Raw genomic sequence first — 16,556 nt, forward strand, 5'->3', positions numbered from 1 at the left:
ACATTGAGAAAAGCTGAAATATCGAAGCTGGAAGCATTTCAAATATGGTGTTGGTGCAGATTGTTACACATATCATGAACTGAAGGAAAAAGGAATGAAGACGTACTAAAGGAAGCTAATGAAGGACAATGCATCACGAAGATAATAGGAAAAAGAAGAAACAGCACTCCGATTGGACCACCGTATTGATAGAGGGAAAGGCAGAAGGAAAACTAGGAAGAGGAAGATCAAGGATAGAATATCTAGATGCAGTTACGAAGAAGAAACCTTACCAAAGTATAAAACAGCTCTCTCAAGAGAGAGAAAAGTTAAAATTTCCATGTTGCCCACCAATCTATACTTCAGGTTAGAAAGAAGAAGTAGTGAAGTATTGCGATGTCAAATCGTTCCTTGTAATCAAATACTCAATCGTTCATTAATCTGTTAATATTATCGGAAATCAAACTTATAAACAACATTATATTCATCGAGTATAACACAAACTCGAAAAGGATCTGGTAGACTACTACTGACTTCGTAGTTGTAAGGTTCTTTAAATTTAATTACTTACAGTAATCTACACTGCAGTATCATTATTCTATGTTATCCGAATTTCTGCTATTTATAGGAAAAATTAAATTTGATGTCTCCTCTTAAAACCTCATATTAAAAATGATGGGCAGAGATACGGTATATTCAAAGGCTCCAAATACATATCCTTTTTATGTGATGCTGAAAGTGGGGAGTACGTAAAATTATGACAAATATTCCACTGAATTCATAAATTAAGACTGTCTTATGATATAATTATTTAGATAAGGGATTATGTTTGCTTCTGTAATTAAATCATTAAATCAGTTAAGTCATGCTCCAGCATTGATTACACATTCAAATACTTCACCACTGCATTATTAGAATTTGCTAAATTATACAACTCTCACAACTTACAAAATCTAATAAACCTATACTTTCGTTTCTTTATTTACCTTCCTTTTCTAGGCTCAAACTTCACTTCTTCCCTCTCACTAAATTTCTCTCTTGCCACTAAATCATCAAGGTGTTTCTGCTCAACACTAGATCTTCTGAAAATAAAATTAATACTTCTTATATATGAATACTTACATACAGTATTATCTTTTATCTTTACAGAAAATCCAAATGTAAGCGCGAGATTAATGAAAATACGTAACTAACACATAAATAATACTTAATACAGTAGCCAGGAAAATGGAAATGAATCAATTTTATGTTGTCAGGAACTTGACAATAAATGCGTAAACTCTTCGAGTTTTACTGCATATACTGCATATAGCAACCATATAAGATGTGGACAGGCTTACTTTTACAATTTTCTAAATAATAAAATTAGCAAACCTGTCGTATTTCACTTCATCTACAATCATTAGAAAACATTACGAGGAAATATTATTTAGAAAGACACAAACACACTGACATGAAATATATAGTTCAAAACAGGTAAGTTTAAAAGAAAATAAGGTTTCTAATAATCTGTTCTGACATAGTAAATGAGGAGTATTTAACTTTTTCCCAAAAAGGATCACAGAACAACAAGCATAAGACCTTCCATGGGGCAACTAAGATGAGCGGTGAACAAGTTGGTCACCAATATACCGTTATTATGTAACATATTTGAACCAATAATGCTCCCAGATTACTTTGATTATTAAACAAGTTTTGCAAGCAATTTCATCTGTATTTGATACTAGCAGACATCTTCAATTTCGCTTTAACGGGACGGAAGTTTTAAGTAGCTTGAAAACCCTTATAGAAATCAATAAGATTTTTCCGATTTTAGTGTGAATATGTTGTTTCGCTAAGTCGAAGTAAATACGGTTGAATCCAGGAAATGAATTCGTGAAGAAACCTGTGTTTGATAGAGATGTTTCTTCAAATATCTAAATTCTTGATAGAAGTTTTTATCCATTTGTAGGGCTACACTTGAATCATCTGTCAACGTCAGGTACAGTTTTCCGGCTGACTTCTAGTAATTTGATCTAAGGTCATGATATTCATCGAATTTGTAGAATTCATCACAATGTTATTTTCAGTCATGTAATTCCTATGGAAATGGAATTCTGTTATAGGCATATATGCAGGGTTCTGATATCATATCCATTACTTAAACAACTAAACAAAGATTCCAATTTACCTTTGTATTTCTTACGTATAATTTATTAGAACATAATTTGAAAGTCCTCAAAAATTTCCTAACACTATATTTGATCATATGATAGCAGAATATTTTTGTAGTTAAGATTTATATTTTCAATTTACGACAGGGGCGGACTGGCCACCATAGGGCCCACCCTGCTAAACTGAAATGAGGGCCCATTGTATAAAAATGTAAAAAATGTACTTGGCATTCTTCATATGTATTACATATAAAAGTCCATCTTTGAACCCATAAAATTTGGCAAGAAGAAAATGTTGGAACCCACATACACAAACTCGTCTAAATATTGATGTATAATCTCGAGGAAGTACGCCCCGCTCTTAGCAGACAACTCCCCCCTCCCAAGCCTGTCAGGTGAGACAACAGACATCGCGTCAGTGTTGGAAACTTGAAAAAGCTGTAACTTTGTGGCTTCAATGCAACACAAAGAATGCGATTGGAGGTAAATTTGCGATAGATTTCGAAACGCAAGATTTTCCTTGACATAAGTAAGTCATAATATATCTTCATGTCGCAGAAAGATTAGATATCGTCTATCGTCTAGTGTAGTCCGCTCATTTCTCGGCTGGCCCCAACTTCTCTTTTCATATGAATACCTACTTTGCACATCACAAATAATTTTTACATTTTACTACACTTTTATTTTAAATTAACTTTAAATAACTAAAGGGAAGTTAACATTTACACGATATACACACTGATTTGACTGACAGCATAAGTGTTCAGCACTTTTAGAAGTTAAACCAACGCTTACTGAGCCCAGTGCCGGCAGCCAGTGCTCTCAAACGGGTGAGGTCAGTCTTCATCGGGTCAGGGCTCGAGTCGAACCTCCTTGGGTCACAGGTCGGGTCAGGGCTGCTCTAGCCACGGGTCGGCTCGGGTCAGCTTTCTTATGCGTCGTTCCGGCTAAAACCTATTCGGGTCATGAGTCGGGTCGGGTCGACGTTCAACTCACCCGACACTCTCGACCCGAGAAGGATTTGGTCGAAAAGGCGCATAAGAAAGTTGACCCGAGCCGACCCGTGGCTACAGCAGCCCTGACCCTAGCGTAGATGACCTGACCCGACCCGTGTCTCAAGCAGGCTTGACTCGACCCCTGATCCATGAAAGCCTGATCTGACCCGTTTGAAAGCACTACGCGGCAGCAAACAGTTCAGTTAATTTGGTATTCGCCTGTTAAAGTTGTGTAATTTCAAGTAAAAATAGCCATAAAAGATAAGCTACAATTGACTGAAATCATCCAAAGACATTATAATTTAGACATTATAGTGGTGTAGACATTATAATTTATAAACACCTTAGACAGAAAAAAAAAAAAAAACTGACAACTGTCCTGCAGTACTTGAATGAGTCACGTCACGCTCATTTGTTTCTTGGGGCTTCACAGATTCAAATAGCCTACGTTGTTTTGGGTCAGGTGCAGCTTTTTGTAAATCACATCTTCGTTTGTGTTCTCGCTTTTTAGCACCACTTTTATATTTTTCTTTAAAGTAATCTTACAATCACTCCTACCATCCATACTGACACAACCACATCTGTCTTCCACGACAAACGACACGTAACTGGTGTTCTAATAATTGAATTGCTGCTATCGGATTTGCTCTTCGATATAATATACAAATGAAACACGAGCCGAGGGCAGTAACTTCATAGTAATTATTTGAGGTTTGTATAAAACAATCGTTGATAGTGGCGACTAATTTCTTTTCGCTTTATAGCACTGAAAAAAAAAAAAAAAAAACGAAGCCTGATCCGATTTCTTTCTTCGAAGTTTGGTCTGAGGACAATGCAGTTCAAAAGCGTTCCTGCTCCACCTTCAATTTGCACAATAACAATATCTACGAAACTATTGTTTCTTTAAAACATCGCCACTCGCCGGCTTGTAAAAGGACCGGAGTAGGCAATGGTATACAAATCCAATAACAGCCTGAAATCTACTGTGTTTCTTATATTTAAAAAAGTAGTAGTTAACGTGCTCGTTTTTAACAGCTGCTGTATCACAAACCCCGCAATGTTTTAGGGCCTGATTGTCTCATAGACGGAACCTTTTCAAGTCGATAAACGTGAAGAAGAATAAGGTCTGTTCATGAAAGTGTAACTTTACGTCTTTTTTTTAATGCAAAACAAGTTTGCGGGAGTTACCCTGCCATATTTTTGATGCTGGTAGGTTTAATTGAGCACATCTTATTAGGGTGGAGGGGGTCCACCTGTTTGGTGGGCCCACCCTGCATTTGCAGGGTAGGCCAGTCCGCCCCTGATTTACGAAAAGAAGGCAAATGTTACTTTATTTGGTTCATAATATGCAATTTTTACTTACTTTATCGAATTAATGCAGTCAATATATTTCATCATCCTGTATGAAAAACTTCTTTATGACATGTTAGGTTTCAAGATTACTAATTAGCTAAATTATTCTATATCACCCCATAAGTTTCAAGTATCACATCCGTTAGATACAACACTTCATTCAAGTATAGAGACAAAGAATCTACTGTTTCCTGTACATTATTCAATTCAATTTTCACCAGTAAACAATCATTCGAATTCCAATTTTTTTACACTAAAATTTTGGAAAGAATAGACTAATCTCTAGACCACTCTTTCTTTTTCTGGAAACTTTCTGGATGTAATTCTGGGAAGCAATAGTGGGAGTTTTACTGCTCTCTTCATTTCATTTATGATTCATATTGAATTCTTGCAATAGCTATGCTTTAGCTGTCCTGGAGAATTGATTAGATATTAAATTAGTAAAAAAACAATAAAATGGAAGAATAATAAAATGAACCCTCCAAAGAACACTGCATAGATATTGTCCTATATGACTACTGAAATTGCATGCAAGTGTACTTGGACCCATTGTAAACTAGTCAAATTATGTATTCATTTATTTGGTAAATACAAGTAACCAATATTTGTTTGTTTGGTCTTTTCTGTTAGTATTTAATGTATTTTGAAAAGAGGACATCTCGTTTATTCTTTGAGTCTTGATTGATTTGAGGAAGTAAATGCTCAAAAACTATTTTCTGAATTTCATTCATAGCTCCAAGTAAAATTCGAATCTGAGATATAATGTGCTTATGCTAAAGTGTTGACACCTGAAATGTGTATTTAGTCTGCACTCCATTAGATGCGATGCACTTTTCCAGTCTTCTTTCCCACTATCTAAAGTATGTCTGGAACTCTCCAACTTTGATATCGTCCAGTGTTCTTTGCGAAGCTCCTTTTACAGCCTTTTAAGTCATCAAAACACTTCACTTTTAGATGTTTTCATTCTCAGGAACAGAAAAAAGTCTCAGAGGGGCTAGGTCTAATGAATACGGACAGTGGGGGACAATAGTCCACCTCATGAGAGCCTAAATATCTGTTCACAGATAATGCCGTGTGTGCATGGGCGTTGTCATGGTGAAGGAACCAGACACCTGATCGCCGGAGTTCAGGGCATTTTCTCCGCACATCCTCCCGCAAACGTTTTAAAACTGGCTGACAAGAGAAAACAAATTTCTGGTGCACAATTTCACGAATATATATATATATATATATATATATATATATATATATTTCTTCCACTGGATAGACCCTTGTTTGGTTTCGGACCACCACCATCTGTAACACGAACTTTCATCACCTGTAATGACCTTGGCCACAAAGTTTGGATTGCTTTCAATCTGATTTTTTAAGTCGTGAGATGGATTAAAGAACTCAGACGCAGTTTTATTATTATTATTATTATATTTTTAATCCTGTGAGAGCAGGCGAGGAATAAACTTAGCGGTAACACTTTCATTTGCAATTTTCAGTCAAAATCCGCTGTCACGAGCTTCAACTCACTCCTGTCTGTTCTGAAATTTTGTCGATCGTGAAACAACGATCCTCGTTGATTTTTTTTTTGGGGGGGGGGATTTTTTTCAATGTTTTCGTCGTTTGGAGATGAGGAAGGGCACCCAGAAAGAGCATGATCTTCAGCACTCGTTAAAGGACCCAAACCACTCGTGAACTTGCGTGCAGCTCATAGTATCCTTCTTGAAAGCCTGTTGAAGCATTTGGTAAGCTACCGTTGCAGATTTTTCAAAGAGGAAGCAAAAGTTCAAACACACACACTCTTTGTTCCTTTAAATCTGCCACAACGAATTCACAGGTGGTGAATGGGAACAGCTGAGACAAACAACACTATGATCAAACTTTTACCTCCTACGCAGATGCCGCTTGGACAACTGATTTGGGACGGTCTACTAGACCCACTAGCGGGGGAACTGTCTACTACGCCTAGGAACGACAGTGCCCTTTCAATCTAGTTGCTTTTGGGGGTCTCTTCGTATATATCTCAATTATATATCCTTCTTGGCAACTCCCATTTTATCTTATGGACCAATTATTTTTTAATCGGCACTCAGTAAGACTTCTTGAATTAAACTATATTTTTCTCCAAAATATTGGACAATTTTAACATTTTTCATAAATCATATTGTGAATTAATTTATTCAATCTAGTTGTTTATCAGGGGAATAGATAATCCTATTTGCTTTCTCCTGATTAAACTATTTTAACAAGCATCATTAACTTGGGCATCCGTTTTAAAATATTGAGATTCACAGTACAGCAATTATGTATTAAAACCGACAAGGGAAAATTAGTACAATACTCAAAGATAATGTACAGAAAATGATAAAGATAATAAGATGAATGTATCCATATAAAACTAAACAGAAATACTTTGCATAAATAGCTAGAATCATCAAGCTACAGATTTGTACAGTCCGCAGCAAAAAACCTGCAACATGAGCATGTAAGTATATTGTGAAACGAAGTCTTTTGCTCCAAAATTAGTATGCAGGGGAGGACTCCGAGGTTTCTCCTGGCGTGATTCGTGCCACTTAGACGATATGTTGAGTCCCTGCGCTGGTAGGCGTATTTTCACAACAAACATACATCTTGATGTTTTAGTGTTTTGTTGCGGACTGTACAATATCGAAGAAAGGAGAACACGATATCCAAAGAAATATCGAAAACGCATTTTCTACTCGTAACTACTAACGTAAGTACAGGAACGGAAACACCATTCACAATTCCTGGAAATCTCACGTTGAACTTCACGTGTATTTTATCTAAGTTGCGAATTTTCTCAGCAAAAATGATGCAAAGTTGAAAATTAAGAAAAATGAGATCCAGAATGTGGATGGAATAGTTCTCACGAGTTGAATATGATATATTTGAAGATTGACCTAAAATTTCAATAGAAATAATAACTATACGTCCAAAAGATAAAAGAGACGTTCGTGCTAGAACGTTCCGTAGTAGGGCCTAAATCAGGAGAATCAAGGTACCGACGTAACACGTACTGTTAGGTGTTTAACTAGCATGTTACGCTATGTGCAAACTATATCAGAACTCAGGATGTCTAAACATGTAGTAATACAATTTCTTTCATTCCATTTTAAAGAAGTTAATTTTTCCCATTTACTGTAGACATTTACTCTTTGTAGACACATTCGTCAACATAAATTACGCTGCATTGGTTGCAGCTAATAATAATAATAATAATAATAATAATAATAATAATAATAATAATAATAATAATAATAATAATAATAATAATAATAATAATAAGAAGAAGAAGAAGAAGAAGAAGAAGAATATAATGGATTAAAGATCAGTTGTTCACTGTTCATAAAATCAGATTCTTCTGGTTAAGGTAAGCATTATTTCATATAGGTAAAGTCCATTCTATTAACTTAATAGAATTACATAAACTAACTTTCACACTTACTTTTGTTATGATTTTGACAAATTTTATATACTTCGATGGACATATGACGACAAGTTTAGGACTAGGCCTGATTTCTTAGTTAGTTATATTGATTATGATTCTAGGACAAACAACAGACTTAGAAATACCAATACAATGAGCAGTATTGTAACTAATAACTTGTTGTTTGCAATGTTGATGTGTTTGCAATTTTCTACGTTAAAACTTATATTACAATATTATTAATGTCATGTTTTCGTCGATGAATTCATTTACAAAAACTGTTATATCTGAAGAAAAAGGCGAAAAGTGAAATACATCTTTCTTTTTTTTTAAACTTCAGCGCATTCGTACTTCGTAACATAATTAAATTTGTGTACAAAATATACATAAATAAAACTATTTTTTCATCAATTAAAGCAATCAACAGGAACAAAGGTTTAGTATGAATAGAACAAAATAAAATATAAAATAACTATTAATTCATGAAATCGAATAAATCAGGTACGACGATTTAACAGGAAACGGCAAAATGTGTTGAGTGAAAAGGCGTCTAGCATTGATCTATAACAAGGACTAGAACAGGTCCATTACAAACCATTGCAAGAATATTGATCCCAACAACGAAGTTGTAGAAGTTAATGGTTTAATGAAATAAAATCTCTAATTATAATATAGTCGCAGAGATGCTTTCTTACTATCATCATTCTATCTTCGTATTTCAAATCTTGACCTTGGCTTGTGCTGTTTGCGTTATGAGGAAACAGTTTCTGAACCATTGCCTGAAAAAATACTCCAGCAGTTTCTCTGTCCATGTACCCTAGCTGCCCAAGTCAGCGATCTCCATTCAGGTCTTGATTCTGATCTCCGCTGGATTTTAGTTTGGATGGTTGACCAGAGAACTATTTAGAATAGCCAACCATCCAGAACCACACCCACAAAGAAAAAAAGAAAGAAAGAATTATTGTAGCCCATTAAGAACCGACCGTCGGGTGCCACGTATTAACTTTTCGCCCCGACCACGAACCAGGACAGAGAATTCGATAAAGAAAGTACGAGGGACTATACTGTGAGCATTCGCCCAATTCGGACAAGAGTCATGCTCATCGACGGAACTAACAAACACAGTATAGTGTGCTACTACCAGCATGATGTACTGTAGCTATATAAGGATGATGGGCAACTGGAGCTATTAATAAACTAATCGTAAGCCACTCAAACTTTATATCCTCGGTTGAGCATAAGAATGCAAGTATATTCATTTATTTACATAACATCAGACAATATAACAGTTAATTTAACACTCCAGTGTTAATTCGAAGTCCACAGACAATACAAACTGTAGTTCTTACAAATCGGCACATTCAATACCAGTTACTAAGTCAAATATCTGGGAAAGTTTCCTGTTTCTGGGAACTGATTTATTCCGTTGGAAACAGATTTACAGAACGAGATAGACAAGCTATCTAAGACTAGCAGAATGCCGGTTCTTGGAAGGGGAAGAAATGTTTATGAAAATACTTGGAAAGTATATGCAAAGTTTTCGTGGTTTTCAAAGCACTTGTTGATGCAAGTTTGATTTCACTGAAGCTATGACAACTCTCTCACACTCTTTCCTAAGTAACTTTCGGCAGAGTTAAACAAACTTTTTTCATACCTCGAACCGATGGGTTCATCCAATTCATGCAAATCGTTAGGAAAGATCTTCAATCAAGCAGAATCAACCCAAAATCCATTTTTTGAGGCGCTCATAAATGTTTTGTCAAAGCTGGGACCAAGTTAAATCGCCTTCTTGTACTCTCAACCGGAAGATTATCAGGTTTTGTGAAATTAGTAAATATTCTTATTCCTAAAATAAATTTTCTGAAAGTACTCAGTCTTTTTTTAATTTCCAAACGTAGCCAAATAGACTTCTCGCATGTGATATTCACATTTTGCAGTATGGAGCATACTAATTTCGAGACTATATGCTCTAAGTCTCAAAGAAACAGTAATAATAAAAGAGAACTTTGAAACTCCCTACGTAGCCTTCGAAGTGAATTTCTTGTATACAACTCAAGAGTTATGATACTAATCTGAATAAAAAACCAGGGTCCAGGGGAGGGGGGAATGTCAGAAATGTATACAAGTATTGCCAAAAGAAATAATAATAGAAAACATTTTAGTCATGCTAAAACAAACCGTCGCTGGTCTTCTAACATATTTGAAAGGAACGAAACACAATATCACATATATAAGAACTTTAGTTGGAATCAAAAGTAAATAAATAAGTTTATCCTTTTAAATAATCAAGCTTTAACACAGACAATATTCCAACTGGTAATTGGAAATCTGATTTAAAATGCATCGGTGGCACAAAAACACTGACAAAAACTCGTAACCGAACTTTCCAGAATAATCCAAAATCTGGATATTACTTTACAATGATTCAGGCCAACATTTGACAAGAGGTAGTTTAGTAACCATGTAAAACTAGGTGTCTATTGCGGTGTTTTGCCCCTAAATTATTCTTTTTAATGGAAATTCAATCAGTTTTACTTCTTAATACTTTTATTGCTTTTGACGGTATTTTTAAAATACCGTAAAGGGTTCCAGAACAGTACCGAAAGTTAGGCAATGCAAGGGATCTATATGAACAAAATTAAAATAACAGAATTATTGAAATTAGTTAAAACAAGAACACTACTATTAATGTCAGCTGAATGTGTTATTTGTAACCGAAAGAATCTCACAAATCATTACTTTTTTTTTTTTTTTTTTTTTTTTTTTAATACTAGCCTCTGCGTCTGGATCTAGTCGTACTTAAAAGAGGTTTCAATTTATAGAAATAGCCTCAATAAAGTCGAAGTTACAATCTATCAACCATGGAATCCCATAGGGATCACTACTAGGGCCAACTCTTCATTTTATATATTAATGACTTATCCACTATGATAAATTTGCATGCCGACCATTCGAAAGTGCTTTTAAATTTCCCAAATTAAGAAATACCAAAAGTCATCATCTTGTGCGCAAGTTTGTGAAACAGTAGAAAACCGGACAGCAAACGAATGAAGGCGAAACAAGAGTAATAAATTTTAGTCAACGACCCAATAATGGGTTATATCATAATTCTTCCTACAATAGAAGTATAAGAGTATAATTTAATAATCAACCAAGATATTTAAATTTGTACGTATCTGAAAATCTGTCATGCAGCATATCACAGGATTGTTGGAATTTAGAATAAGAAAGCTTTTTCTTTAATTCAACCAAATATTATAAACCATTAATTTAGAACATCACATATGCATTTTTCTTCATTTGCTCTTAACATATGGAATTCTGTTTTATAAGAATGCTGCTCTAGAGAAGTGTTTTTATTCTACAGAAGAAAATATCACGAATAATAATATCTCGTATATTCTGTGCCTCATACGAGTCCTAGCAAAGGTTTGTTGCAAAGCCTAAACATAAAACACCAGATATCTGTTTATTTTGGAAACAGTTTCACACCTTCGTTCAAATAATATTTTTGTAAGTGAGTGGACTTTCACTCTTATGATGCTAGAATATTTACACTTACCAAGATTTCACCTAACAAAAGCCAATTACACAATTCTATTAGAGAATAAAACTATAGAGCAAACTACATACCAGTATAAAAAATTGAACTGCAACATTTTTGAACACGAGGCCGAAAAATTACTCTGGAACACGATTTCAGTGTTGTTAATTGTTTACATGGAAATTTAAAATGATTACTTAAATTAGGAACTATCCTACGTGAATTTTACTGTATCTGAGAATTTGTGTGTATGTATTATATGTGTATATTTGTATTGGTTTTTAAATGGTATTTTAATGTATGACGAAAACATTGAATATAAATCCATTACGGTAAATAAAATCAATCAATCAAATAGGAGAACTAAAAAAATTACAGCCGATTTGTATAAGGATAAAGTCCTCTCCTGAGAGAAAAAGTAATTATTGATTCAAATATTAGGGAAAGTTCAAGAAGGGACAGGAAATTTTATAGTCTTCCTACCCAATTATCTTCACACTGGTCTAAGTTCTATGATGTGCTAACACAGTTCTTTTTAAGATTGACAGTATCCTATTGTTGGAAATTGCGCATTTCACTCAAATATACCATATACCATTTCACTTAAATATACCACATATATATTTAAGTGCGGGATCGCAGGAAACAAACATTCTAAATTATTTGAAACTGGTTACAAGTGCCTATTTGAAACCTTGTGTGAATAAAAGTAAAGAGAAAATAACGACGTTTGAGAATAAACAATCCTTGTAAATATCACAGTATTGCGAGTGATGGTGATATTTAATGAGAAAAGCAAAAAGTTTTCTTCTACATAAAGGAGGTAGGGTAGTGAACAAGCCTTCATATGTATATTTCCTTTAAATTGTTCACGGAGGTTGGAGAGATTGCTAATGGTATTGCTTTTTGGAAGAGGCTTACCTTTTTCCCTCCGTGACCTAGTCTGTCGAGAGTTTTCTTGACAAAAAATATTTGTTTTTACATTTCTTAACCTTCTTTTACCCTTCCAAATTCTCCTTCCAAGACATGAATAAAACTCTACTATATATCTTTTGCGGTGAGTATTAGCCTTTTTGTTTTTCTCATTAAATCCTTGTAAAATATGTAGCATTGTAAATCCCTCAACCAGTGACGCAGGAATGGAGATACAGAGATGCATGTACCCACTTTTTTTCCCTACTACGTTGCTAAAATTTTCCTTGGACACGTCTCTCCAAATTAGTATTGTTCCCATGCCCCTGCCATCAACTCTCGAATTATGAAGCAATCTGTAATTTCATATCTGTTTTATATCCTTATGCAATACAAAGGTTGAGAAAGATGAAGTGGATTACATTTTATCTAAGGTGTCGTACTTTTAGCAAGACAAACTTGTAGCTAAGCAAGCGCTCTAGGCATAAAGCTAATTATAGGTCAAAGAAAAGTTAAGGAAATTTACTTAAATAACGTCATTGAAACTAAATACCACAAATTTTAGGCTACGATGAATATCTAATAGCTACAAATAAATTAATGTTTTATTCCTTACCTTAAAAATTCTGGTCTTGATTTCTCTTCGCAATGTTTTCTGTGAACATAAAGAGAACAAATACATTTACTTTTTTTTTAACTTTATACTTTTGAAATAATTTTTATTTCCTACGAAAGAAAGACTTTCCTAAATACCAGATACCAACTTTATATAGGTAAAATAACATTTACTTGGCTTCAAAACTTGGCCGGAAAATTAAAGACTTTGAGGCAATGAGATAATAACTACACACTTAATAGTTAGCGAGCCGAATTCTGAAAAGGAAAAATGGGGAAAACAAAAAATGGAAAGTGGAAACCAAAGAATGGAATGGAAGAGAGAGAGACACTTGCACCAACTTTACAAATAGCCTCTCAAAGACACCTAAAAGTAAAGATTTCCTGCTAATATTAGATATGATAAATGTATGAAATTGTATGAAACAGTGCCTATAAATATAGGAAAGCCTTCAGGTAAACACAAACATGTAAGATAAGAACCAATTCTCTCTACTATTATGTAAACCGAAATGAAATGTGTCGGGAAGTACGAAGACAAATAAAAGTACATATTTATTATCCAATGTTGAACTATAGGTTGGCGTATTAAATAGTATTTGAGCTGAAAACTTCTGTTAAACTCTAATCAATCAAAATAAGGGAGTCGCATGGTTTATCAAAACTCCTTTACCTTGTCTTTCTGTGTGTCAGTCCGTCCGTCCGTCCGGGAGAGACGGAATCTCTAGAACTGGTTCAATCACAATCAATTTTGGTCGGAAGTTAAGAACAGAGTTTGTTGAGGCAAGTGATATTCAAACTAAGTGGTAGAAATCAAATCATTTCCGAGCTTCACGTTGATTACTGTAGAGCAAAATTGGTAATATATATCGAGAAGTGATTTTCTGCAGTAGATTGGGCGTCTCAAGAATACATTTCATCTCTATTCTTAACACTCTTCTAAACTGGAAGTGGGAGCACGGCGGCTTAGTGGTAGAGTGCTTACCTCTGGTGCATGGGTTCGCTGGTAAATCTCCGTCCAGTAAGTTTGTGATGGACATCATCATGTCCGTCCATTTTGTCAGGATACTCCCGTTTCCTCCCACTGTTGCATGTTATGAAGAAAAAAAGTCAGATATTCAATGTTTGAGTGAAACAAGAGTTGATAACACTGATAAGTTTGAAACAGTGCCATCTTGCGACTGAAGTCAAAATCTGCGTGAAATTCGGTTGGTATGATTTGCATCAGAATTCAGGGAAAATTGAAACTGGTCGGACCCTTCTTGACCAAATGTTGTAAATGTTATAATAACATAGTAATGTATATTCGTAACCATGAGTTGAAAACAACTATTATTTGTGATATCGAGAATGTACTCAGTATTATATCATCTAAATTTGGTGAATCTGTTCTATGATTTTGATTATGTAACTGTAACTAAATCTTTAGATTCTGTTAAAATAGGGCGCTATTCAATTTAAATGAACCAGTATATGCTGAAGGTTTAAGTGTTATTAGGGTTCACTCATTATTCCAGCTTTTGACTAAAATTTAGATATTCTGATATAAAGAAGATTCCAAGGATAGAAATCAGTACTAGAATTTGTTAAAATGAATAATACCTGAAATTATAATGATTACAGCTTTAAAGCTCATAGGGTAGTTGATTACTGAGTTCCGTTATTTTAATTTGTTAATTTTCTTGTATTTGGTTATAGTGTTTAATAATTATATTCGAATATATAATTATTTAAAATTATATTCACGCAACTTGTTATTCAACCTTACGAAAATTAGAATTTAGGTAATTGTGAATATTAGAGTATCTTGGGTATGGGATTGAGAGGCGGAAACAATATATTTAAACCGCCATTGCAGATTAATGCATTTATTTAAAAAATTAGTTGTTTGTAACAGTTTATATTTGCATTATCTATATGCTGATTTACTCTCTCGCTACTATTAATTGGGGGTGGCGTTTTGTGACCCTGACCAGTACTTAAATATTACTCTAATTATATATATATATATATATATATATATATATATATATATATATATATATATATTATACGCACGTTACACCACACTCTCATTCCTCAAATTCTTCCATCATCATTCACTTGCTTTATTCATCGTCTCCCTTAGCCTAAAGGGCATAAACGTGGGACGTTATACTAAAAGATTTAATTTCATTTTAAACTGGAACTGATAGACATCCACTACAAGTCCCGGTTTCACTATTGATGTACATAGAACATAAAACAAGAAGTGATTTCTTTAAGAATCTGATTAGCGTTCTACGAATCGGTAATATATTCTCTTAATCCTCTATTCAAACTGGAAATGATAGAAATCAACTACTTCTGGTTTTAGCGATCACTACAGTGTAGAAATAGTAATAAATAGCGAGAAGTGGTTTTCTGCGACGTTACACACATAGATAGCACTTGTGCCAACCAATCGACTACGAAGGTGCACTTGAGTGTGATCAATATTAAAATTCTTGTCATTCTAAAACTTGTTTACAGTTAACATTCTACTTTTTATTTTATTTTATTTTATTTATTTTTTTTTAATATTTCTTATCCTATATACTGATACACACCAACAATAAGATATACTTTTTTCGTTGAATTATAAAGATTCCTATTGAAATGAAAGTCAGTTAATATACTAAATGAAAGGATTTATTCTACAACACAGTTTTAGTTTATACATTTACGTACCTTTCCGATTCCTTTTCTACTTTCATTTTCTTCAGAAGATCTAACAACACTTTCACTTGCTCCATCTCCTCTTTTTCTAAAAAAGCAGAATCATATATTGAATAACATAATACTTTATAATATTTCATTGGAAAAATGTATTGCACTATTTTTGCGATAGATGTGTTTTCTTAGAAAGTATTCTACATGTATGACAAACGGATAAAACATCCCTCTGGACAACCAAACAGCAAAGAAATCATTCTTATAATTACGACCAATTTACTGTACAAATGAATTGTTTCCTTACGACGAAGATATTCTATAGCTTTCAGTTCTCATCACGACCAGCAATCACAATTTTTTATTGAAGAAAAAGAAAAAAATATTTTACCCCTGTTAATAAGATCGCTTTATTTCAAATATATACTCTATTAGGTAAAATATTCTTAGTGTTCAAAGTACTGGCCATGTAATAATAATAATAATAATAATCTTAACTCATTCCGGGCTCTATTCCTTTTCCTTTATTCGTCCATGGTGCGAAAGAACAATATACTCAAAGATAAGAAAAGATTTCAATATACTCAGAAGGTATGTCAGGATGATCACCGATTTAAGTTTGATCGACAAGTTTCTTAAAGTCGAAATAATAAAGTGAATCCGTATGTAAATGTGTAAAGTTTGGTCTAAAAATAATCAGACCCATCTACATTAAAAATATAATATATATATATATATATATATAAACAAAGGAATCTTTATTCTTTACAAATTAATTTAGTTAGGGTACTTCTTGTTTATTTCTTTTCTTAGTTTGTCACAAGCTAGCGGCAAGAATCTCCGTATCTTTGTATTTTCTTCACATATGCAGTGTC

General features: G+C 33.8%; 1 protein-coding gene across 1 annotated transcript in view; it reads right to left on the minus strand.

The window, feature by feature from the left end:
* The window catches only part of LOC145669112 (uncharacterized), a 166,687-nt gene that overhangs the window by 44,549 nt on the left and 105,582 nt on the right, over positions 1–16,556 (minus strand). The window contains exons 9-11 of the mRNA XM_081737453.1: positions 15,700–15,775; positions 12,992–13,030; positions 966–1,061 (exon numbers count right to left, since the gene is read on the minus strand). Of these exons, the coding sequence (XP_081593579.1) occupies positions 966–1,061; positions 12,992–13,030; positions 15,700–15,775 (211 nt within the window). The remainder of the gene's footprint in view (positions 1–965; positions 1,062–12,991; positions 13,031–15,699; positions 15,776–16,556) is intronic.

This window comes from Thermobia domestica, chromosome 13, assembly GCF_964235325.1.
Source record: "Thermobia domestica chromosome 13, izTheDome1.hap1.1, whole genome shotgun sequence".
Classification (NCBI taxonomy): Eukaryota; Metazoa; Arthropoda; class Insecta; order Zygentoma; family Lepismatidae; genus Thermobia; species Thermobia domestica.